The sequence below is a fragment of the Cygnus olor genome, chromosome 8 (assembly GCF_009769625.2).
Source record: "Cygnus olor isolate bCygOlo1 chromosome 8, bCygOlo1.pri.v2, whole genome shotgun sequence".
Lineage (NCBI taxonomy): Eukaryota > Metazoa > Chordata > Aves > Anseriformes > Anatidae > Cygnus > Cygnus olor.
In genome coordinates, this window is record NC_049176.1 from 20,455,947 (window position 1) to 20,483,920 (window position 27,974).

Here is a 27,974-nt window from a genome sequence, read left to right on the forward strand (position 1 = left end):
TGAAAATACATGTCATATGGCTATTAGGATAAATGCTCATTGAAAAACCTGTAGTTTATCATTTTTTTCAAGATGTCTCTGAATTTACAACTTTTATTGAGGCAAAAGAATGACTTTCAATAGGTAACTGTACAAAGAGCAGTCATCGCGTTTGAGCATAATAGAATTTTGTTCAGTCATTTTGAAATGATGGCATAAATTTAATTTGCTGCAGATTGCGTCTTACGTTAAGGCTCTACACATGCTCTTCAATTTAAAATGTGACTTGTTTGTAAAATAACTCTTAGACAAGCTTAAGCTGAAAAAATGCACATGGTGTTAGCACAATGGCATTAGCATTGCTATCAGAGATCTTAGAGAAAAACAGTATGTTAGCCTTAAGCAGACAATGTTTACAGATGCAGCAATAAATTCATTGCATCAAGAGAGTGAAGGTGTGGAGAAAATGAGCTTCATGTGCTTCCTGAAAACATTTTTCTTAGAGTTGCTTCCTATCAACTTAACTGTGATCGGCTCATGTTTTGTTACCAACTGTTCCTATATATTTTAAGCAATGAAAAATTAGATCGTCTACAAGCAAATGTTGGTATTCTAAAGACTACTAAAAGCCTTACTGAGATTGTTTTTAGTTTTTGGATAACCAACTGCATAGGTTGATATGAGCCTAACAGTTTAAATGCAAGTCTGTTTTTAAAAAAGAATAATAATAAAAGAACTAATGATCTTTGAAATAAACCCACAGAAGTTAGCAGTTATGTAATCTTTTATTGTTTTAAAAATATTACACTGGGGTTTTTGAAAAATCACTGATAAGTATTTCCTTTTGCCAGTTCTATGCTTCTGGGATAAAGTAAAACAGCTTAAATATTTAGCGTTCATGCAAAATATACCAGTAGATTTACACTACTACACAGGTTTCCAGATTGTGTATTTAGCTTTATACTATTACACAACAGTTGGTCTTCAAATGTGGGAGCACTATTATTCAGTTTTTCCTTTTAGTTCTTAACATTGATTCCTTGTTTTTAACCTTCAGTACTAAATTTCATATTGAGCAAGGAACCTGGACGCTCACACAGTTTGAAGGTTATTCTTATGTGATGCAGGAATGACAAATCAATGCGTATCCTTGCTTTCTTTAGTTGGCCCCATCAGAGAAAGAGATGATGCAGTAAGAAAGTTTTGAGGGGAAGAAAGATTCCAGCTAAAGTAGAGCATTAGTAGTCATCAGCTAGAAAATAAAAAGGGTTAAGAGGAAGAGATTAATAGATCTTCATAATAGGAAAGATGCAAGAAGAGTATTTGAGAATTAAGCGAATTTAAAAACTAACTCTTACTTTCAATGGTGAGAATACAGGTGCTAGCAGATGTGCCTCTATTGTTGACTGCTTTACACATATATTCACCTTCATCTTCTGGGAAGGTTTCTGGCAAATAAAGGCAATAAGTTTCTCCTCTTTCAATATATTGATAGTCCTCAGAGTCCTGCAACATTTCCCCTTCAAACCACCATGTGACTTGAGGTTTTGGTTCTCCAGTAATTTTAACTGTAAATCTCACTGGCTCGCCATCAACAACTGATGTGTTTTTTAGTGACTTCTTGAACCAAGGAGCTCCAGATCGAGCTTGATCTTCCTCATCTTCGCAAGCAGAACCATTAATAATGCTTCCATCATCATCTTCTTCCTCTTCCCTTTTCTGTTTGAAAATAATCCAATTTAGAGCATTTAAAGTAGCAATGGCAGCATGACTGCTAGTCATATGTATTTGTCTACAGAAAAGCTATCATGTTTTTGAGAAGGGGAAATGCCACACCTATCCTTACTAGATAGCAAGGGCACTGAGTCTGGATATGGAACAGATAGTAAATGCTGTGGAAATTTGATTTTAATGAGGCTAGAATCTAGGAATCTAGGGAGGGAAATACAGGCATGAATATAGATTCCATTTTCAGAACATTCAAAGGAAACTGCACTTTTTTTGCAGTACACCTCTCATAGTCTTCAAGGATAAGAAAACACCAAAAGCAATTATACGTTATTGCAGCAATTCACAGCAGCTGTTAACTATAATGTTCCTTTTATACTTCTGGCAGTGTTGCCATCAATGGTAATCAGATGCTAAGTTAAATGACATGTAGGACTGAAGAAAAGGTACTTTGTAATCTCTACCTTCTGTAATGCAGCATCAATTTCTTTTTGTTCAAACTGCATGCGTAGTAATTTTTGTTCTTCAATCCTCCTCTGTTCTTCTTCTTGCCTGGCTCTTGCCATTTGCTCAAAACGTGCCTTCATGTTTACTTTATGAGTAAATGGAGCCTCAGATTTCTTGGCTGGTCTTACATCTACTTCATCATCCTTGAAAAATAAAAAATAGGACTTACTCATTTATTACCTTTTCAACAGTTATAGCAATTCTTTTTAACTGAGCAAAGCCAGAGTGTCCTGTTGTTTTTTTTACCCTCCCAGTTTTGTTTAATGTTGGATTTAAAATGAAGTTTTAATAACATCCCAGGTTCTGAGGTAGTAATTTCTATTAAAATAAAAAAAAAAAAAAAAAAAACTTTAATATTTTAGTGAGAAGGTTTTTTAAAACAGTTTCATGACACTAATTCTGTAAGGTATGGATTCAAGGAACATTGGGATGCACATGTACAATTCTGTACGGTGAATTCAGATAAGTTTTCTATAATGTCCCACTCTCGATGGCTCTATGTCAGAAGTATGTAGTAATAACACTGGAAATAATTGTTTTGGATGCAATTGTAACTTTGTTAAATACAGAAGAGATGATTAAGTAAAAACTTAGTAAACTAAATAACATAAGGAAAAAAAATGCAGGGTTTTTGAAAAATGTCTTCACAGTTGTAAGAACTGTCCCTTGGTGAATTGTCCCTTATACCCACTGCACACTTGGGGTTTACATTTTTATACTGGGGAGCAATGTAAAAGTATTACAGAGGGCCCTGCTAAGTACATGTCCTTTCTTGTTTTGAGAAAGGACGCTGATCTTTATTATGTTTCTTCTTTCTTCAAGAAGAATGCTCAGGCTTTTTCACAACTTTCATGCATTTTTGTATGCGCGCTTTTTTTTGTTTGGTCATTTTGGTTTTTCCCTACTGCTAGTCATAAAGCATTTAGTTTTCTTCCTTCTGGACAAGGAAAATAAGTCCTATTGGACCTATGCTATGATTCTCCATATTCCTGTCTAAGGAAAAATTCTACCTTCTGCAAGAATCCATGAAGTACAAAAACATGACCATTGGACCATTTGCTTTCTTTTCCTGTCACATTACATGGCCTCTTCTCTCACACTGCTGTATGAAATCTGGTTTCTTGGAAGTCACTGTTGATTAGGTTGTACAAGGTCTTTTCCCATTTGAGCTACTTCACCTTTTGCTTTGTGGTCTTGAACAGCAGGCTTTCCAATGAAATCTCATGTCTCTTCTGTGGATTGTTTTTGTCTCCTAGTGGTTAGCTGGGTTTGTGCTCCCTTTATGGAAACAACCAGCTTAGTAAACTTTCGGAGGGTAGATGGTGGAAGGGAGATTAGAAAGGCAAAATACTTGCAGAAGTAATTTCGAAAGTGTTAGAAAAAATGTTTTATACATTAAAATCTTTAGAAGTTGAATACTGTCTTGCTATGGTTAGTCTTTAGTCACTTGTATGCAATGGTGTTGTGCCTTCAACGCTGCAGGCTGACCTCATAGGAATGTTACAGTGTAACTCATTAAATGAAAAGCTTAAAAATAAAGGGTTTTGAGCTGATACTGAAGTGGCTGACTACACTGGGTATGAACATCTGAATGAGGCTCAGATCAGGTTTACTACTGTTAGGAGTCTCCTGTACTGCCCCATGATTGTGGTGAAAGCTGCTCCTGTTGGTGTTTTGGGTTACAGCGTTGTGTTGATATATAGGTCAGACTGAAAGCTTCATTTCTTGTTTTCCTCCTTTGGAAAATAAAATGCAGTGATTCCAGCTGGAAGCATATATATAAGTAGGCATCCTTCCCTGCTTTAATGAGTGAAAATCCTCTCTCTGATCAAAAAGGGCAAGTACTTGATCTCCAAATGGTACTAGGGTTTTTATTTGGTTTTAATTTTTATGATGGCAAATGAATTAAGAGTTCAGAAGGAGAAGCAACTCATCTGACCGTTAATAGAACACACTCTAAAACATTAATGTTCCAACCCCTCAGACTGTCAGGTTTCAGGTTGTTAAGGTGCTAATTCAAAGACTTTGAGCAGCAAATCAGATCTCTGCTGGAGTACATGACTGATAGTGAACTGGTGCTGTTTCTTTTAGAGATGCTGGAGTGAGAGTTCCTCATACATCCAAATGAAGCAATAGGAAAGTAGGGACAGAATCATTTTGGAAATACAACTTTGGTGAAAGCAGCAGTATTGTCCAGTATCATAAGTGTGCTAGTTAAGTAAATCATTAACATATACAGAGTTTAACTTACCTCTTGAAATTTTTCAGCTTCCCTTTCTCTTATTTCTTCATCCATTGCTCTTCTCTTAGCTCGTTCTTCTTCAATCTTCTTCTGTATTTCTTCTTGAGACAATTGTCCTATTTTTTCAAACTTGCTTTTCAAGTTCTTTGCCTGAATAGAACCACTTCTTTTTAGCTTTATTAATTCTTCATATTCTTTGCTTAGCTCAAAAGTTTCAGACTCTTCTTCCAGCTGTTCAGAAATAACAGAACATGTAAGATGGAAAATACTCTGGTTGTTTTTTACTACCTGTTCTCCCCACAGGTTGTGTAACGTAATATACTTGAACAATTCTTTTAGGTTGGAGTTACTTGAAATCAACACAGTGACCTTTTCCTTCTAATTTTTTTATCAGTATGATCAAGATCACTGAGTTTGTAGCACCTTTAAACTAGATACAGATTTTAAAATATCTTCTCTGGCTTTGCTTGAATGCACTTTTTGTTAAAGAATTGCTCTCAATAAACCACCCTTTAGAGACTAAGAAAATCAGATGCCTAACAATATAATAATCTCAAAGTTATCCTTGATCTGTAATTCACCTCCCTGACTTACTTGCAATGTCTTACAAAATAGTTTTCTAAAATACAGCTACTCTGTTAAAGTTATAGCTAGATTTTTTTAATGCAGAAAAAGCAAATGTCAGGATGTCGTGGCTGGAAAAGTGACAGTTCTGGATCCTGTAGCTGAACCATGTCTGATGCTGTAATGGTTTATATTTTACATCCTCCCTTTATGACCTCTGATGGCAATAAGAATGTATATGCATTTCAGTTGGATATCCCTGTCTCCCTTCTTCCCCAAAATGTAATCCAAAATTTACTTGAAAAATTCACGAGCTGGAGGCTTTACTACTTGCTCTTGCTTTGCTTACAAAAAACAAACAAATCAACAAAAAACTAATATTCAAAAGGGAATTAAAATTACTACCCACAACCAAATCAAATTGAAGTGTAGAGTTCATGAATGTGATGTTCTAGTCATCTGGTATGCATGGCAAATTTTGTGTGAGATTCTTAAAATCAACTGTGACAGTCTTCAAACCCTTTTAAAGTTTTCCTGGTAGATTAGTGATTAAAAATATGTATCTTATTATCTATAATGTTATAAAAGGATGTTTTTCTGGTTTTTTCAATCATCTTTTCACAGAATACAAGAAGTATGGATTGAAAATCCCTTTTTCAGTTTTCAGTTACAATCTTAAACATCAAAATTCTGTTAACTGAAATGATCCATTATATTTTTATTCAGAACATGCCTAACGTATCTTTTAGTATACAAACCTCTCCCATTTCTTGTCTTAACTGTTGAAATTCTTGCTTTTCCATTTCCAACTTTTGCCTACGCTCTTCCTCTGTGCGTCTCTTTTCTTCTTCCATTTTTTGTCTCAGCATTTCCTCAAAATTAATTTCCAGTTTACCAGGTATGAGAGATTCTTGAGAAAATGTTTTAAACATTTCTGGTGATTCATCATCCAGCACCTGCTGGAAATTCAGACCATTAATGATACATCCTGAAGGTACTTGTGATGAAGTCACAGTGTTGCTCAGACACTTCTAATGCTTGAAGATAACCAAGTATTTTGCCACGCCTGCCACAGAGCAGTAAGACCTAATATATAGGCATTAGGCATAGGTATTGCTCTAATGTTCTGGGAAGAATGGGGTTTGGGAAAAACATGGTTTTTTTGTTGTTGTTTGACTTTAGCCCTTTCTTATTACAGTGCTAAGCTTTTATAATGAAGCTAAAGGTGTTTTAAATGGGAGAGGATGTCCTCTAAATGCAGCTTGGGGACCTGAAATGATTCATTCCTGTTTATTTAAGACTGTCCTATGAAGTGTTTGTGTTTAAATGCCATTGCCCTCAAAACTGAAGTACTTTTAGTCTTCCTTCTAGGCAAACTGCATTATATTTCTGTTCTTAAGCTCCAATAATACTAATATTCCTAATAAGCATAACTGAACAGAATTTTCTCCAAGAAACTCTTATGCACAAACTGAAGATACTAAATCATGTTGCCAATTCATTGCAGCAAGGGTTTCCTTCTTTTCCTGTCCTTTTCCCAGGCTACACCGTAGGGCTGGGCTTTGATGGTCATTCTGTATGAGCAGATTGCTTATTTTTTGGACCCATTCCTAAGAGGATATCAGGGCCCCAGAAAGGCATTTTTTTTATTACTTCCAAAAGCAAGAAGTATAAGACCAAATATTTGATCAAACTGAATTTGTTAAAGCATAACAGTACGAAGACATTGAGTGGTATGTTACAAAAATGGCCAGGTAGCATGACAGTCAGTTACACAAGAAGATTTTTAAAATATCTTCTTGATTATTTAAAAAAAAAAAAATTTGTATGTGTAACTATGTAAACTTCGGTCACATTAACAGAGATTGTCTCAACGAGAGCAGTCTGAAGACAAATGTGTGAGAGGTCAAATACTGATGTAGATCTGCATGAAGATGTGGCTTTTGGCACTATGTAGTCAGTGCTTGTTTGAAGTCTTGTGGCAAAGGTTGCAGAGTCCTATGTGCCTTAAATTCTAGGCATTCCTAACAGCCATCAGCTAAATTCTAGAAAGGATTATGGAAGGCAAACTTTAATTTGAGAAAGTGTTTTAGCTAGCTTTATAAAGAAACAAACGTTTTTGAAAAGATGTTTTAGCACTCCCTTTTTCCTTTATTACTCCTTGCTGCCGTTGTAACTTGCACCTTTTACTGGCGTTTGTACTATCTCAGTTCATACCTTAGTTCTTGACATACTTTGCCCATACCTGTTTTTATTTGCCACAGCTCTTTCAATAGTTTTTTCTGGCCTAATCCCACTCAAAAACTCTCAGTCACTATAGGTTTCTTTCAGATTTTTTCCTCAGAGTAAGCTTGCAGTTGGACTTCTGCCCCACCATTCCTTCCATTCCTCATTTGTTTTGCATAATACAAGCTCATTTGTAGAAATTGTCATGGAGAAGCAGAGTCAAAAAATGAAGCTGTAAACTATTTCTTTTAGTGAGGCGATGCATAGCTAGCTGCATATTTTTTAGAAGGTAATTACATCTAAGTCAGTAAAGAAATGTCAATCTCTCTGATGTTGTATTATTAGTTCATATGCTTATCACTTCAAGATGATACAGAACCTAAGTGAATAGAAGCACTAATTCAAAATTTATTAATGTGTGTATGTATGAATTAAAAAAAAAGGCTGTGCATATAAGCAATGAGATGCATATGTGCATGTGAATCAGTAAGTTATGAAAAGACTAAGCGAGCTTATTCCTGGTTAAAAAAACACAGGTAAAAAGCTGAATTGTGTGTTACATAAAACCCTTGTTCAGTAAATATTTTAGCCATGTTTTGTGAGGTGAGACCATGGTTTGGTTTGGTTTGGTTTTTTCTACAAATTAGGAACAGATAGGGGTGGGAAACAGTCCTGTATGAGCAATAGTTTGCAGTTCAGCCAGCCAATTTTCAATGGGCAACGCTGATTGATACAAAGTAGAATGGCTTTTTGTTCATACTGAGACAGGTTCTCTATGCAGTCACTAATGGAAAGAGAATGACAGTGAAGAAAACAAATGCTTCAGTCCAAAAGGGATCGAGTTGATGGTGGAAAGCATCAAAATATAAATGTAGTAGAAGAAAATGTAAAATAGGGAGATCCTTGCAACAGAAGGTAGCTTTTGTGCTTTCTAGCAGCAGTGTTCCTACTTCTGTTTGTGAATTTTTTTTCAAAGAGGAATTAAAATGAATAAACGTGAAAAAGGTTCTTAAATAACTAAATTTAAATGCTTAAAAATGAACGTGAGGTTTTAGTACTTCTGAAAGAGATGACTTCTTAAAATGCTTAAAAGCACACCTGTGCATTGCTGTTATATTGTGTAGGTGTGGAAAACAAGGAAAGCATGGGCTTACATTTTCTATTAAAGGTAAAAAAAAAAATGCAGTACTCATATTCAGGACGCTAATTAACAGAAAAATTCCAAATACATATATGCTGAAAACGTTTTCAGTTAATTTTTTAGACTACTGAACTTCTTTACTCTCTGCTGTTACAGTGCATTTTCAGCCTGTACTGCATCTAATGGATTAAACTCTGTTCAGTCAGTGAGATTTTTCTGGCCTGGACACTGAAGCTAAGTTCTTGTTACATTCAGGCAGAAAAAGGCTGTTTACAAGAAAGCAATAAAAAACAGAAGGGCAGCATGTGGGGTTTTTTTTTTTGCTTTCTTTGAATTGTCTGCTGACTTTTCATAAAGATTGTAATGGCAGAAGTCCAGTAGCACTCCTTTTCCTTTTTTTTTCAGGTTTAAGGTCCTGTGTTCCCTCTTTGGAGGTATGGACAGACCACAGACATTATTTTATGTAATCGCTTACCAGTACAATATCAAGTATAACTTTATGTTGTGATTTCTCTGGAAAATTTTTGAGTAGAGGTCTCATCTTCGGCCCATTTCTCAGGCAGAGGGAGCACTGCTAGCAGTATTAATAGTCATACAAAGCTTTAATTTGCCTCACAAGCATTGGTTTGAATTATGAAGAAAATAATTTTATTAGGCATGCAGTTACTCTTTCCCAATAAAACCACACAGGGGAACGTAGATAGAGACTGCCAGATGAGCAAGTTGTTCCACAGTTTAGCATGGTATGTCTTGCCCTTCATTTTGAAACAAACAGTACTTGCAATTTTAGTTGGTAATGGTCTAATTTAACACTGTATTTCCTAACATCCACCAGTAAGTAACTGGCTTTTATCAAAAAGCATGCTGAAACTTCAAGTTATTGGAAGAAAAGTGAAGAATACTGTGAAAAGCCCCATGCTGATTGTTGTTTTTTTTTTTTTTTTTTTGAGTAATTTGGTTGACACCATCTGAAATTAGGCATCTCTGCTTTCAGGTTGGGTCAGTATGTCAATCCTTGCTCCCTGAAAATTTATCTTTGATACAGTCTTGGTCATTACGTGTCACAAGGATTTGTTCCAAATCGAAGTTCCATATTAAAAACTGTTCTAACAGTAAATTCCACAAGTTGCCTTTTTTTTCTGTGAACAAGTAATGAAATGCAATAAAAACATCGGTTAGCTGACTTCAGCTTTTTCATTTTTTCTTCCTAAAAGGCCACAGATAACTACAGAATTTGCACTTGCACTGAGCATTTTTCTAGCCTGGCACTAATTATACTTAAGGAAGAGCTGATCGGTGGACTCTCTTTAAATGCAGGGAGATTAACTCGGGCAAGTGGAGCTAAAGAAACAGGAATTCCTCCCCACCTTATTGAGAACAAGAGCCTCCTTCTGAATTCTTTTTGCTTTCCATGTAGCATAATACTAGCAGTTGGAAACAATATCTGGTTTTGATTAAATTATTTGAAATGCTTTCTAGGGTTTCTGTGAGGAGGGATAGCGCTGTGGTGATTTTTGGTAAGCTACCTATTAGAAGGTAGTGGGGTGAGCTAATTAATGAAGGAGTCAAAACATATTCCTAACTCTGTATTTAAAGCTTTTCGTGGAGCTGCTTTCTAGTTCAGCGTGGAGACTTAGGTAAAATATTAAAATAACTAAATACTAAACAACGTGCCATACCATGTTCTTCCTTGCTTCAGCAAATGCCCGTTTCTCTTCTTCTATGCGTCGTCTTGCATCTTGTTCAGCTTTCCTCTTTTCCTCTTCTCTCCTCTGTCTTTCCATCTCCTCAAAACTGAGCCTAAGTTTACCAGGACGGAATTCTTTACCAGAATTTTCAGATTCATCATCATCACCTTCATTTATCTTTAGAGAACAGGAATAGGAAAAAAATAAATACCTTATCCAAACATAAAAAGACTTTGTGTAGTAAATGCTCCATTAATTCTATTCTGATCTTTTATAAATGCTTTCTTCTCCTGGAGGAAGAAAAATATATCATTGGTTTGGTTCCTATAAGAAACCTTTTAAGCTTGGTTTTAACCAGGGGAGGGAGAAGGGAAATGTATTTCAGAATCACGTATTTAACTTCTGTAATTTTTTTTTAAATCACGTGAAGGTGTAATTTGAAGTACAATGTGTTATCAGGAAAAGGCTAAACAATTAAGTATCTATTTTGTGGTTTCTGGGTTGGATTATTTACTGTGAACACTCACTCCCTATTCGCTTTCTTCACGTCATCTTCATGGAGCTTTTTGCCATCATGTTATTTACGTATAAATTATTTCCACCAATACACGTATCAGTTTACAAAATGTTGAAGTCTTACAGCAAAACTAAACTAAATAACATTTTGTTTTAATCCAGACTGACATTTTTGTTTCTTTTCTTTTTAGGCATTTAATCATCACTGAAGAAAGGGAAGTGAGATTCTTCACTATTGCTTGTCTCCAGTAAATACTATCCACAAAGAGAAGCCTATGGTTTGCAAACTGCAATCAAGAACAAAAGAATGAACTATCTTCAGAATATGTCGTGGAGTACTTAATTTGTTAATGGTGGAAATTGACTGGGAACTCTCAGAGTATCCAGCTATCTGCTTACTAAAAGCAGGCCAGGGACTGGTATGTTGGGGGAATTACAGGAATCTTTTATTTGGAATTCGTAGGGTAAAAGAAAGAATTGAAGGAACTCAACTTCTGAACTGTTCCTTTAAGAAAACTTTTGACTTCAAATTTGGACAACCACTGATAAAACTGCATGGTAGAAAAAGACCATGGCGGTGTCTTGTTTTTCTATTGAATTTGTAAATTCAGTTGTCACAGTTATATTACTTGGTTAATAAATGCAGATATTGAGGGGTGGGAAATGTGAACAAAACTTCAATTAGAAATGCTACAGTAACTTCACAAAGTTCTCTCTCCTTCATTTTCTTTCTTCTTCATCTTCACTAGTATCCACTAGGAACTAGTGGAAAGTTAGGTGATTTTTCGGGGTGGGTGGGAGGAAGGGGTGTAAACTATGATTTTGGGATCTGCTGAAACCTAGAGCCCTCTGTTTGGACCAGTTGGGAATTTCAGTGTTTCAGCTTTCTGGATGTTCTGTGGGGTCGGTTTGTTTTCCCTTGCATATTAATTTCTGGAATGTTCCTGAAATATAGTCAATATAGTGATTTTGTTTGTCCAAGAATGGTCATTTACATTTACACTTCCTTCTTATCTATCATATTTCTCAAAAAAGTACGGGAACAAGAAATAGTAGTCTGTTACTACTGAACATTTTCATAAAAATTGGTTACTGAGATGTATGAAGTAGTATTAAAGATGAAAACAGACAACTAATTTTCTTGAGGATTTACAGCTTAAGGTACTAAAGCTGATATAAAAACTGGTAAGATTGCTGACAAATTCAAAACACAGAAATTTCCTGTTTTTACTAAAAGAATGTCTAGAGAATTACGCCAGGATGGTTACTGAATTAGAACTAGGATCAGAAACATATATTTCAAAAATTTGCAGTGATACAATTTTCAGCTTGAAATAGAGTTAAGCAGTAAGGAAAATAAGTATCAGACGCAGGAGAGAACGTAAAGACATATCATCTGTGAAAATTCTGTAACGATATATATGAAACACAAATTTACCATTCGCTGTCTAGCTTCTTCAAAGGTGCGTTTTTCCTCTTCTAAACGCTGTTTTGCTTCTACCTCTGCTTGCCGCCTTTGATTTTCCTGTCTCTGTCTTTCAAGTTCTTCAAATGTTACTTTCAGCTTACCAGGAGACAGAGGCTCTTGTGATTCATTGTCTTGATTTTCACCCTGTGCAAGAAAAATTAAATAGTTACATTTTAAATAATACATACTTCTTTCTTAGGTATTTTTAGATAAGTAGTTTACCATGACAAATGAAAGGCACTTGGTTTCCTTAAGGAATTGTTTTTGTTCCTCATATTTTAGCTTCATTTCTTCATCCTGTCTGTCTTTTTGTTCTACTCTTTCTTTTCCTGTGTTTTCAAAGTTTATTTTCTTCTTCCCAGGTGTTTTGGTGGGTTTTACAGGCACTACTGTAACCAGCAGTGAATCATCCCCTTCCTGTCCAAAAAGATATTTATTATATTTTTGTAAAGCTTGACTTCTGGGCAGACTTATTTCTTAATCAAACTGTTGTTTTTACCTGTGTGAACCAAAGCTTCCAAAAGAATTACTTATATTAACAAGAATAAACTACTTGTGACAGTTGCTAATTTCCTTGTAATATCTAAAGAACATCATGACTGAATTATATTTTCACCATAACTGCTGGCAAACTCTTTAATTACTTCTAATTGAATTTACATAATTTCATTAACTATTAGTTATAAATATTCATGGTTTGAATAAGAACAGATTAAATGTTGAATACATAGAAATTGTAGTTAGTCTACTTCCAGTCTTGTATTTACTATGTAAAGGATATACTGTGGTTGGAATAAGCTAGTAGTTCTAGAAATAGGTAATTTGCTAAGTAGACTATTTTGTTTTTGAAGGATGCTGCTGCTTCAAAATTACTTTCACAACTTATTTGCCAAAATATGCTTTACCCAAGGTTGTTTTTTTAACAAAATACCATGATTAACAAGGATACTGTCAAATAACTTAAAAGTAATGTTAGTTTGTTTTTTAAACTGTACTAGGAATGTGACTTTCTTTTACTAGTGACAGATGATAGGACCTCTTGAAAATTAAATGCTTATTTGCAAGACTTAAAATCCAAACCCATACATTAAGTTAGTCCATTCAAAAAAGAAAAAAAAGACTAAGCAGTTGACTGCAGTGTTCAAACATCTGTATACTGACAGAATCCCCTTTTAATGTCAAGCTTAAGGCAAAGAGCTTTATGATGATACTTTCCAAAGCCAGAGGACTTAGAATATCATTGCCAGCGTGCCTCAAATCGTTCTGGGGGCTTTCAGTATTTACATTTGAGGTGCTCTTCACTCTCCTAATCACAAATTATTCACAGTTCAGACTCTATTTCAAACTTAAATAAATTAACTTCAAGTGCACATATACACTACTGTATGCTTTAAATTTTCTTAGCTCCTTGGTGAATTATAATTAAGTACATGTGCCCTTTTCTAACTTTTCCCAGCCCATATTACAGTAATAAAACAAAGTGAATAAAAATGTAGGTGAACATTTCTTTTAAAAAAAATCCAATTACCTCTGCTGCTGATTCACTTCCCGTATTGTTTAAGTCATCAATCTATTAAATGAGAATTTCATATGATTACATTACTTTGGCTCTTTGCCTTAGATTTGCAAACAAAGAACTGGAAATTCTTTTCGTATCAGTGATATGTATGTAGCACTTAAATTCACAGAGATAGTAATGACTGAACCTTTGTTGGAATACTTCAGATAGATAGCGAGGTGAGAAAGAAGAAACATGACATCAAAACATGAAAATACAGAAAGCATGTTAAAGCATTCTTAACGCTTCAGTGATGAACCAAGAAGAGTGCTTTAGATGTCCATTCTTCATGGGAGCATTCCACAATTGTGTAATTGTGTTAAAAAAAAAAAAAAGCAAGAAGCAAGCTCATCGATTATTTCTAAGTGATACTGTCTTCCTCTCAACTCCCTGCAAAAGTCTATTGTATTTGCTTCATATCGGTTCTTAGTATAATGTTACTGTATAAAACTAACATAGTGCCTTTCACAGTCAATTAAATACATGACAGATTAAACCATACTTTTAACAGGAAATTTAACAATGCTAAAAGTTCTAGCAGAAAATTCTCTCCAAGTCCTGGTTGAAAACTGACTCCTAGAGCACTGTTTCTTTTCTTACATTTAAAAACCAAAAAGCCTAAATTAAATATTCCTAGATTTTTTGTTAAATAAAGATTTGCTTATAGATCTAGTCTATCATTTAGATGTTTACTCTCACTGCAGTATTTGCAGCACTGAATAAAACTTAAAAAAGGAATTGAATACAATGCCCCAGTGCAAAATTTTACAAAAGACAAAATTTGCTTTATGAGCATCAAAAATGTTGGAGTCTGTTCACATATAGATGCAATAACAATTCACAAAGTGACAATGGAATAAAACATGATCTGAATAATCTTGATTTTTACAGTATTAGTATCTTCATATTTTGGTCTCACAATGTAATTTTCATACATCTTGCTTGCCTCAGTTTATCTATCACTGAACTGTATTCACTAATTTAGAAGCAAAAATTGTCTAAAATAAGAGTTGGTGGAAAAAAAACATTTTCAAGTCAGTAAATTCTATAAACTCTTACATGCCTATGACACCAAAATTTGTGCCTTTTTCATATTCCTACCACATTTATGCCTGCCTGGTCTTATTTATGACTCAAGTTTAAAAAAAATCATTAGCTTAAGGATTGTTCAGAGAACCTTTATCTTCACTTACTTCCCCACTTCCATCCCATCCAGCATCTCCCATATAAAGCACTACTATCAAAAATCTTAAGACCAACTATTTCTGCTGATGAATACAAAACTTCTTTGTCTTTGTTTACAATTATATCCTATTTTGATCAGACGAACATACCTCCTGTGCTTTTTTTGCTAGTTCTCTTTGAATTTTTCTTTTCTCAATCATATCTTGTTCAATTCTGCGCTTTCTTTCTTCTTCCGTTCTTTTTCTTTCTTCTTCTTGCCTTTGCTTCTCCATTTCTTCAAACTTGCCTTTAACAGTTCCTGTGAATATGAAATACACAATTCAGGAGCTAGATATAATGCTTATGTAATGAATTATGTGGCCTTTAAGTTTGGGCCTCTCTTACCTATTAGCTTTGGAACATAACCCTTGTCCATCTTAGATGATTTCGTGTCATCATCATCATCAGATGCAAGCAGTTCTTTCATCTAGTCGATGAAAAACAAAGTAAACTGTCTTTATGTCTTAAATAAAATTCCAACATTGTTATATTAAAAAAATGTGAAAAGATTTTCACATATAATATTCAACATCAAAATAACACAAAATATTTGCAAAGAAAATAACCTCCTGCTTTCTCCTGTTCCATTCTCTCTCTCTAACATATTGTTCTTTTCTTCTTTGCTTTTCATCTCTAGATCTCCTTTGATTTCTTTCTTCCCTTGCTTTCTGCATAGCTTCAAATTTATCCTTTACATCACCCTTGTGAAGCTTGGGCACATAGGATTTTTGGACGGGTTTAGATGAAGAAAGCAGAATCTTGTGAAGATACAGAAGAAATGAAGATAAGAAAAAGTTGAAACAGATGAACAGAAATAGACAGATTGGATTAGAAAGAATGTTAGAACATAAAAGTACATTTGGGATTATGAACTCTGTGACACTAGCCATCATCTATTAAGTATTTGTTTGTAACTAAACAATAATAAACACGAAAATATCCCAAACATTTAGCATTGTATTAAACTTAGACTACGAGTAACTGTAATGAATACTGATTTCACAACTAAGGATAAGAACTACATAAATGTACACTTCCAATCTCTGGATTTAAAAATTATATACAGATTTTTATTGTTGCTTTGAAATCATAATCGTTCAAAAAGTCTTTCGACCTCTAACACCACATTTACAAAAAAAAAGTAAACACACAGACGTGATAAAATATGCATGCGTTTTTCTGCAACGCTTCAGCATCCATATGTAGTTATATATATGGTACTATTAGTTCATTTAAAACTTCCAATGTTATATACTTAACTTTTTTAATATTCAGAGAAACTCAGAAGTCCAGTGATATTATAATATAAAGTGTCGAGATCACTGGACTTTCAGGAATCTGCTACTGATAAAGCCAACGGACACTTCTTTGCCAATGCTTAATCTGCCTGTGTCCAAACAGTAAGAGAAGTACCTACTTTTCAGAAATAGTAGGAAGATTTTTCTCTTTTTACTGCAGTCACTACAGAAATACTGTCAATACAGTAGCGCTGAGAAAACTGGCTGAAAATATTTTGCGGTTCATATTTTCAACCTAAACCAACAGTGGGTGGTGTAATGATGTATTTGCTTTTGTTCCTGTTACTCAGTGAATCAAGGCATAAGAAGAAGTATTTTATGTTGCCTAATATTAATTAATTACTTAAATAGAATAATTAAATTCTAATTTTATAATTAGATGTAAATGATGCTCTGAATTTCCCCCAAAATTTAAAGTTTCCTCATATTTTATTGTGTTTATTTTGCATTCTTCATTCATTTTAATACCAAGAAGAAGGTATTTCACACATTCTATCAAATCAGGTGGTCTTCCTTAAGCGACTCTCAAGTACCCTTCTAGTGTCTTAAAATAAAAGCAATTCTAGCCAGACTTACAATATAATTGTCTTTTGCAGTTGTTCATAATTACTCTTTTTACAAGCATCAGTTGTAAATTACTATGTTCCTTTGATTACTTCAAAATTGGTACATACCTCGGTTTTCTGTGCAATGTCATTCATGGCTACTGTGTTCTGCTCTGCACCTGGTATGTTTAAGTTTCTACCTTAAACCTGCAAGAAAAAGTCATAGTTAGATTCTTTTCCTTTTAAATGATACTTTTACCATTTTCCTGTAAATAAGTTTGCAAGGGCTGAAACTGATATATCACAATTTCATTTGGTCCTTTGAGGCTCCTGAAGACATGAATAGGTTCTAAGCATGCACCAAGAATTAAAAGAACAAGCTTATGATTCACTATTCATGCTCATAACCCTTCTATATAATCCTAGATATTGGTTTTTAATTTCCATTTGGAAAAAAAAGAAAAAAAGAACTCTAAGCCAAGTTCTGGCTGCCTTGGCTGGTGTGTTATGAAACTGTTTTTCTCAATACTCATGCTAGCAGAAAGGAATGTGCTTTGCACCTCTGCCGCTCTGCTTCAGTCTGATGTACGAGCCAGCAAGCTCAGGTTGCAAGAAGCCTGCTGAACGCCCCAGCCAAAACTCAGCCTCCTGGAGATGCTGCCTTGCCTTACATGGCTGATGGGGATGGATGGTCAGCGGCTGTGGCGAACGTACCTGGATTTCAGAGCTGCAGCTGGATCTGCTGCCTGTGTGAGATCTCTTGCGTGACTCTCAGCTTTTCAGCAATTACAGGAATACAGAATAATGCTTTCCTTTCTCCTATTCTAGGAATAACAAGTGCTAAAAGCTGTGAAATGCATTAGGTAGACCACATACATACCTTAGAAAAACTATTTCTTGTATTTAATTGTGGCTGGAACACTCACTGCATTTTTCAAGAGAAAAATGTTTCAAATTTTAAATTACACTATAGTTATTGCAAACCTAATGGGAAGGGTCTTCAAGTTTGAGACAGTTGGGTTTTTTTGGTTTGGTTTTTAATCAAGCCTATCACAACTGGGGAGAGGAAGGCAATCTCCCCACTAGTTTGCACTTGGGTAGCAAAGCCGTACCTAGTCTTTAGCTAGGTTTTACACCTAACTTATCTTGTGAGGCTACCCAGGACAAACAGCAAGCCATAAGAAGCCTTCAGCAACTACCTGCTAATGTGAAAAGCTGTAGTACACAGTGAGGGGAGAGCAACTTCTTTCTTTGTCAGAGCACGGACAGCTTCTGGGCAAGACATGGCCCCAACAAAAGCTGAAATTATGCAGGGAAAACATAGAGGGTGGAGATGGGGATAAAGTTGAGAAGGACCAGAAAAGTGAATTAGTGAAGAATGACAGCATGAAGGCCACTATTCCTTCCCATGGAAGGACAGGAATGACGTTACAGTGGGAGCTCTGAAGGGAAGAAAGCAGGGATGGAAGGAGACTGCAGGAGAGCTGCATACCCTGTGAAGGCTGAAGAACCACTGCATAAGACACAGATTTCCTCCACAAATTTTAAGGCATTTTTGTAAGGTTTAAGGCAAAAACCTAAAAATTTAAGGCAAAATGTTACGGTTTTAATGATTCTGAGTTCATACATGACTCCAGTGCCATAGCTGTCTGTGCTGTACCAATGCCCAGAGTCCCAGGCAACCCTGAACACTCGATGTGCTACGTGGGGTGCAAGCAAACGGACTCAAAGGCTAGAGGTAAAAAGGCTAGAACAGGAGCTTTCTGCTGGAAGGGAATCTGTGGGTTAGAGGAACTGAGAACAGGGCATTTCATGACACTTAAAAATAAGTTCTTATTTATAGTCTGTTCCTAAATCCCATTTTAGCTTTTCTATGCCAGGCTTTTACCAACGTTACAACTCTTCTTACCTGCCTAAGTCACACCACGTGAACCTCCCCAGCAGAATTCTGTGTGAGCACTAACTGCTCCATTACAGGGTGACCAAACAGAGAAACAGTAACTGAAGAAATAGCAATACTCCATCCTGGGTGTTGGGGCTTCACAAAGCCTTTGCTCAGACTTAGAAAGAGGAGTAGGTGAGCCTTCCTTGTTTCAAGAAGGGAGGCGAGCTTCCAGCTAACAAACAGCTTTTGACTTAGAGAAAACAGAGGTATTTTCTTTCCTTCTAAAACTCTTAATTTTTTGAGGTAGAAATAGGTAAGGGAACAAAGGTAATAAGAAACTGTGTACGGGTCTAATAGTGCCATGTGCCACAATACCAACAGGATGTTCAGTCAATCCCAAGTCACATTCACACATGCAGGAGGAAGTTATATTCATTAGTAAACTCAGTGCTGTCAAAACTACGTAAAGGTGCTTTCTTTGACATGCTTAGTGGCCTGAATACAAGAAAAGCAAAGGCTTGAACTGTGGTGATTGTCCCAATCCTCTGCCCTCACTGCTGGTTTCCCTGTAGTTCAGTTTCATGGAGCAAGAATTTATGACAGTGTTTGAGCTTTCACTCTGCTAAAAGCAGCTTTTTAGACCCAGTATGACAAAATGGTCATTTGTTCCTTAAAAGTTGTGCAACCCAGGTACCTGGTTTTGATTTGTAAGCTTAAAATAAAGCCATGGAAAATAAACATGCCTTGATGACTAATTGCTGTTAATTTGACACTTTCCTTCACGGTGAAGTCTCATTTATTCACTAATTTTTACATTCAGATTAGCTCAAAGGAATGAATGATGAAAGACAATTACATTAGCAGGCATCCTAATCATATGTCCTCTGAAAAGTCAATTACTCATTGCTTTTATATGCAATTACTCATTATTTTTATACCTGGATACAGCAAAGTCCCAAAAATGAAGTATGAGGAGGACAGGGACAGAACCTGCAAGCGCATAACCTTGCAGGCTGCAATTTTCTGCCCTTGGGGTCAGGACAATCCCTTATCTAGATAACCCCCATGGCTCATGCTAGCCATTTTTTCCACACTATCTATTCTGAAATGACAAAGCTGAAGACAATCCAGCTTGTTCTTCCTAGGAGGCCACGAGGTTTCATCAGCTCAGGAAAAAGACTAAATGGGAAGGAATAGAGCAATTCTACATGTGCCCCTAATTTATACAGGATGTACACTACATACGTATAAAATTTGACAGCTTTTCTCTGTGTAATCTCAATTTCTGATCTCTTCTTCAGTATTGCCAACAAAGGTGGTAAACTGTAATAAAGGTTTCAGTGATGTTAACAAGTATTCCACCAGAAAAGGGACAGAAAATATTATCTTTATTGCATTTACGCCATCACAGATCTGTTCAGTAATAAAGAAATGTATTTATCAATACATTCTGAATAAATCTATGAGAAGGGTTTTCTATTTCATTAGTTATCTCCCAATCTTTAATATTCATTTATAATGTACGCATAATTGTAATGGGTAATTTTGTTCACATCAGCTTGAACAAGACTTTAAGATGAGAAAAATCACAGCCAAAAATGTAATAATTTTAAGAAGTTCTTGTTGTGTCAGCCATAAAGCATTTTTTCTTTGCTTTTTATTTTCAATACCATATGTATGAAGTTTTGGAGGGATCAAACCTGGGATCAGATCATTCAGCTAGAGGAATCCCACACAAAAACCATGTATTAAGTAGAAAGAAAAATCTCAGGAGCTACTAAAAATTATCTAGTACTAAAGATAGCGTAAGTGCGATGTCACAGAGGCATGTGACCAAAAGGGTAGCACTCCCTATTCTAGAGGCCAAACCACCATTTTACAAATGAACTGAATTTGAGTGGGATATAATAGGAGCAGGCAGGTTCTATTTTGGTTTTATTCAATCCTATAGCAAGTATCCTAAACAACAGACATTGGGCACTTTGTAATCCTAATTCGAATTGCACGGTATGATCCTATAAAATGATGCTTCATAGAACTGCTTTGATTGTATCAACTAGTTCTCACTACCTTCCTGCTCGTTGGAAAAACAAACAAATGACAATCCACATTCTCTATGGCGTGATGTAAACATTTCACTTATTGTTCTTCCAGCAAAAGTTTTAAAATAAAAGTCTTTCAGCAGGCACTAAATTGACTGAAACTTTGTAGCTAAGACTTAAAAATTACTGGAAAAACCATAAGGAAATAATTCCTAGAAAATACTTGTTTCCTGAATCAGGTTGAACATTACAGCTGATAAGTGTAAAAACCTTATTTGAATAGGACTATATGACTATTATCACAAGTTTTATCAAAAAAATATGCTAATGGCTCAATTATACCTTCGGTATTTTTAGGTGACATGGAACAGAATCTCCTTCGCTTTAATGTCTAATAACTTATTCCTGACTCTCCTTTCCCGGTGCGTTAAGGAAGCCCCAAATTTGCAATGAGTTCAGGATGAGTTCAGAAACCTTCCTATGCCTCGTACATTGCTGAACTGACATCCCCCACCAGCCAGTGCTGGGCACAGCCCTAGCTCAAAGCCAGTATGATTCTGTGAAATGACTGCATGGGGCGTTTGTCAAGATGGGAATAGCAGGGCATTCCACCTTTAATTAAACATGCTTGAAGTTCTCTCATTCTTAATTATGAACAAATTATAAACATGGGAATTTTTACGTGGTGTTAAAAATAATGAACGTTAGGAGTTGTCTTTGTATTAGCTTTTCAAAAAAACAAACAAAGAAACAAACAAACAAAAAAAAAAAAACACCAAAGCCATCAATGGTGCTGCTGTAGCTATACAGAATGAATGAGATTCGTAGATATCTTGGGATGTTTTTCCAAGCCAGAGCAGTCACAATATATGAAACAAGTGTTTAGCTACCAAGCCCTGCCTTGATTTACAAATCCCAAACTCTTCAAAGTCAGCTTCAACAGAGCTGTCCCTTTTCAACTGAGTATGTGAAGTCATTCCTCCCCCAGCCGGAGCTGACAAACATCTCATCTGAGGACTGCCAGGAATCCAAGGCATTTCAGCCTGTCACTTGGGAAGCCACGAACACAGAGGTACTGAACGTTAGGTCCTACTCAGACTGTTTCAGATCAGCAACAGCATGTTAAAGTTCTGTTTTGTCTCTAAAGGCAGATAACTTTACAAGCACCCTTGTGGTCTCAAGGTCCCTATACGCTTTAATGTGCATTTGTGTACTGTGCTACTGCGTTTGGATGTCATTGTAAGCCTTCAGCTTACTTCACACATGTGAGTAAAATCCTCCCTGTCATCAGTATGACCTTAAAACTAGTTTAAACTCTTTGACTTCTAAAAATACAGAAGCTAAATACAAGGTTTACTGCACGAATCCATCAGAAAACAAACCTTATGCATTGGTACAATTCATGCACTGGAGTACCCAGGGAAATAGGACACCTCCTAGCCTTAACGCACAGCTGGAGCAGAACAGTAAGTCCCAAAGTTCATCTCTCACAAGGGATGGTTGCATTTCACCTACACTGCTCCGGGGAAGGCATTGCTAACCTCCCCCATAACAGCATGCCCTATCTGTAGGGCTTCATCTTAAAGTCACTTGAAAACTGCAACTATTCCAAAGCCTGACTCATTTTTTGTGTGGAATTCATCGTACAAAGCAGATTATGAGTCTGAGACCACAATTAGCTTTTGATCTTTTGGATCAACTTTGCCTTGAACCTTTTTGATAGCTCTAATTACCTGAAGCCCTTGACAGTGTCACCAAGATTGCTGCACGCAGTGAGACCTACCCTCAAAACACAAATCTGAAATCTTCTTAAAAAGTGCAAATAGTGGAAGAAATTTTCCTTGCAAACTCCTGTTGCCTGAACTTCCAAAAGTGTGCCAATCTACCATGTTGTGGGCCTTCAAGATGGCAGATAGGTCTCTGCCATTTGGAATACTGCCATCTCGGCTGTTACTTCAGGGTGCTCTCCAATTTGTTGGCTTCACCTAGCTGTTAATGTGCTTGAAGGTTAGCCAGCTGGCTCCAGTACATTTTGCAACTGCAAGTCATCCTACCTCCGCCTTTGATGCTAGAAGATATGGATGTAAGGCAGTAGGGCTTTGCTAAACGTGAGACTGGCCATGCCCATGCCCTCATCCCTCTCCATGTCACCTACACCTCCAAGACGAAAAGCAGCAGTCCCTTGCCTCAGGGACCCCTCGAGCGGCCTGCGTGGGAAGTCCTAACACACACCCATGAAAGTGTCTCCCTCATCATCTCCGGATCGCTTTGCACAGAGTACGTGGTAATAAATTTTCCAACCCAAGAAACTTTGACATGCTATTTTCTAACAACAGCAACTTTTAAATAAGACAGTATCTTCCTACTAATTCCCTGTTGAAAGGAACTAGTTATATTTTTACGTTGTGTATGCAGATGATATATATCTCCTTGTTATGTAGTAAGTAATTTCCCACAGAATTCATCTAATACAAGTCATGCTTATTTTTTGAGGCAACAAGGGTCTACTTGTGTATATATGTGCTTCAGAAGAGATTTGTCCTCGTACTATGAAGCTGTCAAAAATCTTAAGATTCAGTCTAGTCTTTTACTTCCCGGGATCAGCAAGGCTCAGGAAATGTTGTACAAGCTCTTCACTGAAGCTTCACACTCAGAAAATTCCCAGATTGTAACATTGAACATAACTCTGATCAAAAAGTGAATTGAGATTGTTACTTGCTGGATTTTCTTTGCATATCCACTCATCACCTGGCACCACTCTATTTTTTTTTCCTCCACATTTTACCTTCCCTATGATTAAGAAGTATCTCAGGAAATGTTAAGTCAGATATTTTAATGTTTGTATTAAAATGCTAGGCTGCAGTTCCATCTTTCGAAAAGGTCTGCTTCAGGATTCTCCTAGAAGGGAAATTAAACCTCCAATGTTTGATCAATGGTTCCACTTCTGGAATTGCATGGAAGAGAAAACGCCATTATTAGAGTGGCTTGACTGACTGTAATGCAGAGAGTGATCTCTCAGAAGTTTCAAGTGAAATACAAAGCCAATAATGCTTAGAAAACTAGGCAACAGATTAGAAACACACTGGGTTTAGAGACTTTAAAGAGAAAAAAATGTTTTCAAGCATCTTGTTTGTATGCTGTTAATGGGTAAGCTAACACCTCCAGTGTGATATGTCTTGATTTGCTATGATCATCACACTTTAAATTTTCACAGAGACCCCCTAAAACCTTACTTTAGGCAAGATAATCTACATGAATGAAGAAAAAACATTAAGAGGACACAAAAGTTTTGACAGCTCAGAAGTCCCAAAAATCTACTTCCTTAAATGTAATTAATTTATATTTCTTAAAAGAGAATGGCATCCAGAATTGATCAAAAAATGTTGTGCAGCTTTAACCAAATAAAATAATCCCAAAAGTAAATAATAAAAAACTAGAAGCTCATGATCTTCAGTGGAGTAGTTAACATTGTTACATGAGACGCAGAGAAATACAAATGTTTTCCTGAACCGAATGCTACTCTCTACAGATAGGAGTACAAAAGTCTTGTTGCTCTGCAATTCCTCCTTTCGGGAGGCCCCCCTGCTGTCCTCCTGGCTACTGCGAGTTATAAATAAGCCCACTGCAGCATGGTCTAAGTTACGGTTACCATCTGTCTCCTCTTTGTGATCTGCTTGCAGGGAAGACTCCATTATATAAGAAAACCATATTGTGAGACTTGGAAACTTATTACCTGCAGCCAAAGCACTTCAGGAGAGGAAAACACAATCCACAACGCTAAAGTATTTAAAGAAATGTGAAATAGAACTGGAAAGAGCAGAGAAAAGAGAGCAACGCTCATCATTTCTGGCCTTACTGCAACTTGTCTGGTATGACATTACCAGTTGTTGTACTAAATTACAGATACTAAAATTATCAGGCACAGAGGAAGATCCTGAACTGGCATGAACTGTCAGCTCCACTGAAGCCAACAAGTTATGACAATTGACACCAGCTGCTTAAACATTACATTTTGAAGAATATAAAATATAAAACTACTTCCGCTAGCTGTATTTAACTAATGAAGTCTTTATTATCAAAGACTAAAATACTTACCAACAGTTGACCCAAGTAATTCAACTTCATCTACAATCTTTTCCTCCATCCTTGAATTTCGTGCACTTCAACATTCACTAAAGGTCTCCCATTAAAGCAGAACAGTCTTTGCAGATATTATGCCACTTATCAAAATCTATTTATTAGAAACTATTTTGTCTATGTCTATTTATAGAACTATAAATACTCTTAACATGACACTGCCAGGCAGTCCAACTGCTGTGCTAAAAAAGAAAAAAAAAAAAGTAGCCCCTCTCTGTGGAAGGAAGAGGTCTGCCTCAATTCTTTACTCTCCTTGGGTACTATTATTGGCACATATGCTCCAGAACAAATGCAGTGTGGACTGGGAGACTGGGGGAAGCCCTGTTGAGATCCTCCGACCCCCGATTTCACGTCCCAAGATAAGATAGCTTGGGATCCTAGTTGTGGGGGGCAGTAATTGTGAAGACAGATGCCCAAGAGAAAAACCAGCGTACATTGCCCCATGCCACAGCTCCTGCAACTCCCATTGCATCCCAGCAGCTGAGGAGAAACAGTGCCAATGCCACTGGTGGGACCGCAGAGGCCGGGACGCTGAAATGTGGGATAAAATCCCGGGTGTGAAGTTTGATTGCAGTTTGCTTCTTCCCTTCTTGGAAGACAGCAGACAGCCTATCCGCCACTTCTCCGTCATCCTCACGGCTCCCCCTGCACGGTGCAGGTCTCCAGCTGAGCAGCCCAGCCATGCTGAGCGTGCTGCATACCCGTACCTCCGCAGAGGAATGTGGCTGCTCCTCCTGGTGTCGAGCTGCTCCTCCAGACACGAACCCTCAGCGCGGTTTGGCCCTGTCCAGCTTCCAGGTCTCGTCTCCAGCTCGGCCGTGGCACCGCTCCTCGTGAAGAGTTTCAGAGCAGAACATCCGATCGCTGCAGTTACAGCTTGTCTCGCTGCCTCACCGAGGAAAACGGTCATTGAAATGTTCCAGATGCACTTAGAGAAAGTGTTTCTTAGGCATGTGTCTTGGACTGCCCACCCGGTTCTTGTATTTCTCCTGCGTTCTGAGGAAACTAGACAGCCTCGTGTATTTCTGTGCAGTCCTTAATGCATTTGGCCCTCCTCGAAGACTAATTATTATTTCCCAACTTCATTACACGGGGCATTTTTCCAAGCGACCTGCTAAGGTCCGGGAGTTATGGCAGACAGCGCTAAGCATGCAGCACGCAGCCACTTGCTGACCAATTCCCAGCCCGGCACAACGCTCCGGGGAACGCTGTAACAAACGACTCCTCTACCAGAAGCCCCTGATTACCTGAGGCACACCCGGGCACGGATCTCTCGCCAAGCGCCGCGGGCAGCAGGGGGCCGCCGCCCGCCAGGCCGCCTCACGGCGCCCCCTCAGGGCGCGGGACGAGCCGAGGGCCCTCAGCGCCCCGCCGCTGTCCCCAGCCGCGCCTGGAGCCCGCGGGGCTGCCACGGGGCTCGCCGCCGCCCCAATGCCCCGACCCTCGCCGCTGTGCCGCATTTCCCCCCCTGCCCGCCCCGGGTCCTTCGCCAGGCGCCGGGCTGAGGGCGGCGTGAGGGGGCAGCCGCTTCTCCCTGCTCGGCGGGGCTGGGGGAAAGCGGCGCCTGGCCGGGGGTCTCCCGCCGAGGCCGGAGGAGCCTGCCCCGGCCCCTTCTCCTCCCTCCCGGCGCCGGCAGAGCGGCTCTTACCTGGGCGCGCTGCCCCTTGGCTGCGGCTCGCTCTGGTCCCGGCGGGCGGGCGGGGAGCGCTGGCGGCTGCCGAGCGCCCCTTGGCTGCGGCCGCGGCTGCGGCTCCGCCGCTGCAACTTGCCATAAAAGTCGCGGCGCGCAGACGGCGCCCGCATTCCAGGCGAGCCCCGCGCCAAGGCAGCTGTCCCGGCCCGTCCCGGCCCCTCCCGGCCCGCCCCGGCCCCTCACAGCGGCGGGGGGCGCAGCCCGGCCCCGCCGCCGGCTCCCCGCGCCCTGACTGACTGTGGAGCCATCGACACCCGGGGGGCGGCTGCCCCCTGCCAGCCCGCTCCCGGCCGCAGGGCAGCGGCACAGTCCCGGCAGGGGCTCCAGGAGAGGCTCCTTCCCCTGGGGTCCCCCCGTGTCCCAGCAGCCCGGCGCCGCACACTTACGGCCAGCGCCGCGGTCCCCGCCGCCAGCAGCTGGCTGAGGCCCCGCAGCGCGGAGGTTTTATAGCGGCGGTGGTCAAGTCCCGGGTCGCTTATGGCACACGGGGAGCAATCAGCTAACTAATAATAGTAAGGTGACAGCTCGCTGATGGAGCGGGGAGGAATCGCGCTAGCGCCAGGCCTCCGAGACGCCGGGCATGGTCGGTTTAAAGCAGCGCCTTGCTCTGGAAACTTTACAAAGCAGAGGCAGAAACATGATTTTATTACAGCTGAGTACATTCCCTTTGCTCCTCAACGATGACTTGTTTCCTACATTTTCAATTGCAAGGTCTTCAGCACAGAACTTTCTTTTTCCTATCTAGCTTGTATTTTGTCTGCCAAACCGGAGCTTAACTGTCAGCTGGATTTATAAATATTAGGACAATAACCACATGACCTTACCCTTTGCAAATCTGAGCAACAGATACTAACGTTAAAACACAAAACGTATTTGTTTTTCAAAGGACAGCACAAGAACTTTCCCCCAGTGCCAGACTCAGAGCAGCTGTACTCGCAGTTCTGAAGGCAAGCCACAGGCTTTCCGTTAGCGCAGGGCATTCAGCTCTCGGCCCGTAACAGCTCTCAGCAGGTGAACACGTTTAACTGAAGAACAAATTTGGTCCTATCAAAGCCTACATGCATTGCTATTCTGCAGCAGTAAGGATTAGACACCTTCGTTATGTTCTGTGTTTCATTACCCCCACAGGAAGTTTTATCTCACAACTGGAGCTCACTGTAGTGGTACCACGTGGAAAATAAACCTGGAAAAAATCAGCTCCTAAAACCAAGAAAAGAGACAACCCTTTGCTGTAAATAGAATGCAATTAAACCATTCTGATTAGCGTGATAGACAAGGGTCTTGCCAGCTGACCAGTCGCTCCTTGTGTCCCACCAATTAAAGCTGCATCATGCCTACAAGCCACAACAATCAGGTCAGAGTTTTCTTCATTTATTATGGTCTCTGTCTGAATTACTTTTTTTGACTTCCAAGACATCAAAACATCACTATCTGGCTTTTGGTGTTGAAAATTTATCAGTGCTGTGTACCATTTAACAGAAGCAGAATGAAACGGGTCCACAAAATTGGTTTAAAGTGGACAGCTGTTCCATT

The 27,974-nt window shown here is 38.4% G+C and overlaps 2 protein-coding genes across 32 annotated transcripts in view; one reads left to right on the top strand and one right to left on the bottom strand.

Annotated features, from left to right (window-relative positions):
• FUBP1 (far upstream element binding protein 1) overlaps positions 1-11,555 on the top strand; it is a 36,959-nt gene extending 25,404 nt beyond the window's left edge. For all 11 annotated transcript variants that reach the window (XR_005822225.1, XR_005822215.1, XR_005822217.1 and 8 more), the window contains one exon: positions 10,783-11,555. Coding sequence is in view for 6 of the 11 variants with exons in the window: in XM_040566059.1 (XP_040421993.1) it covers positions 10,783-10,800 (18 nt within the window). In the remaining 5 variants the exon portion in view is untranslated. The remainder of the gene's footprint in view (positions 1-10,782) is intronic.
• Positions 80-26,965, bottom strand: NEXN (nexilin F-actin binding protein). Of its 21 annotated transcripts, XM_040566092.1 has the most exons (14): positions 26,828-26,916; positions 25,456-25,633; positions 16,814-16,891; positions 15,408-15,599; positions 15,187-15,268; positions 14,952-15,100; positions 13,588-13,629; positions 12,282-12,476; positions 12,030-12,203; positions 10,067-10,252; positions 5,779-5,976; positions 4,466-4,687; positions 2,172-2,357; positions 80-1,698 (listed from the first exon to the last, which is right to left on the bottom strand). In XM_040566092.1, exons 3-14 carry the CDS (start codon positions 16,838-16,840, stop codon positions 1,327-1,329), a joined length of 2,025 nt encoding a protein of 674 aa, XP_040422026.1. In that variant the 5' UTR covers positions 16,841-16,891; positions 25,456-25,633; positions 26,828-26,916; the 3' UTR covers positions 80-1,326. The 21 variants fall into 21 exon arrangements, with proteins under 21 accessions (XP_040422026.1, XP_040422007.1, XP_040422013.1 ...); XM_040566073.1 differs by lacking the exon at positions 15,408-15,599 and having other exon boundaries at positions 5,779-5,979; positions 26,828-26,913; XM_040566079.1 differs by lacking the exon at positions 15,408-15,599 and having other exon boundaries at positions 26,828-26,910.
• Between the last annotated feature and the right edge of the window lie 1,009 nt (positions 26,966-27,974).

Coding starts and splice junctions, on each gene's coding strand:
- NEXN (XM_040566092.1), bottom strand. CDS start 16,840: ATGAATGACATTGCACAGAAAACCGAG. Junction 13,630..14,951: donor TAGCAAAAAAAGCACAGGAG/GTATGTTCGTCT, acceptor CTCATTTAATAG/ATTGATGACTTAAACAATAC. Junction 10,253..12,029: donor AAGAAGCTAGACAGCGAATG/GTAAATTTGTGT, acceptor TGTTCTCTAAAG/ATAAATGAAGGTGATGATGA.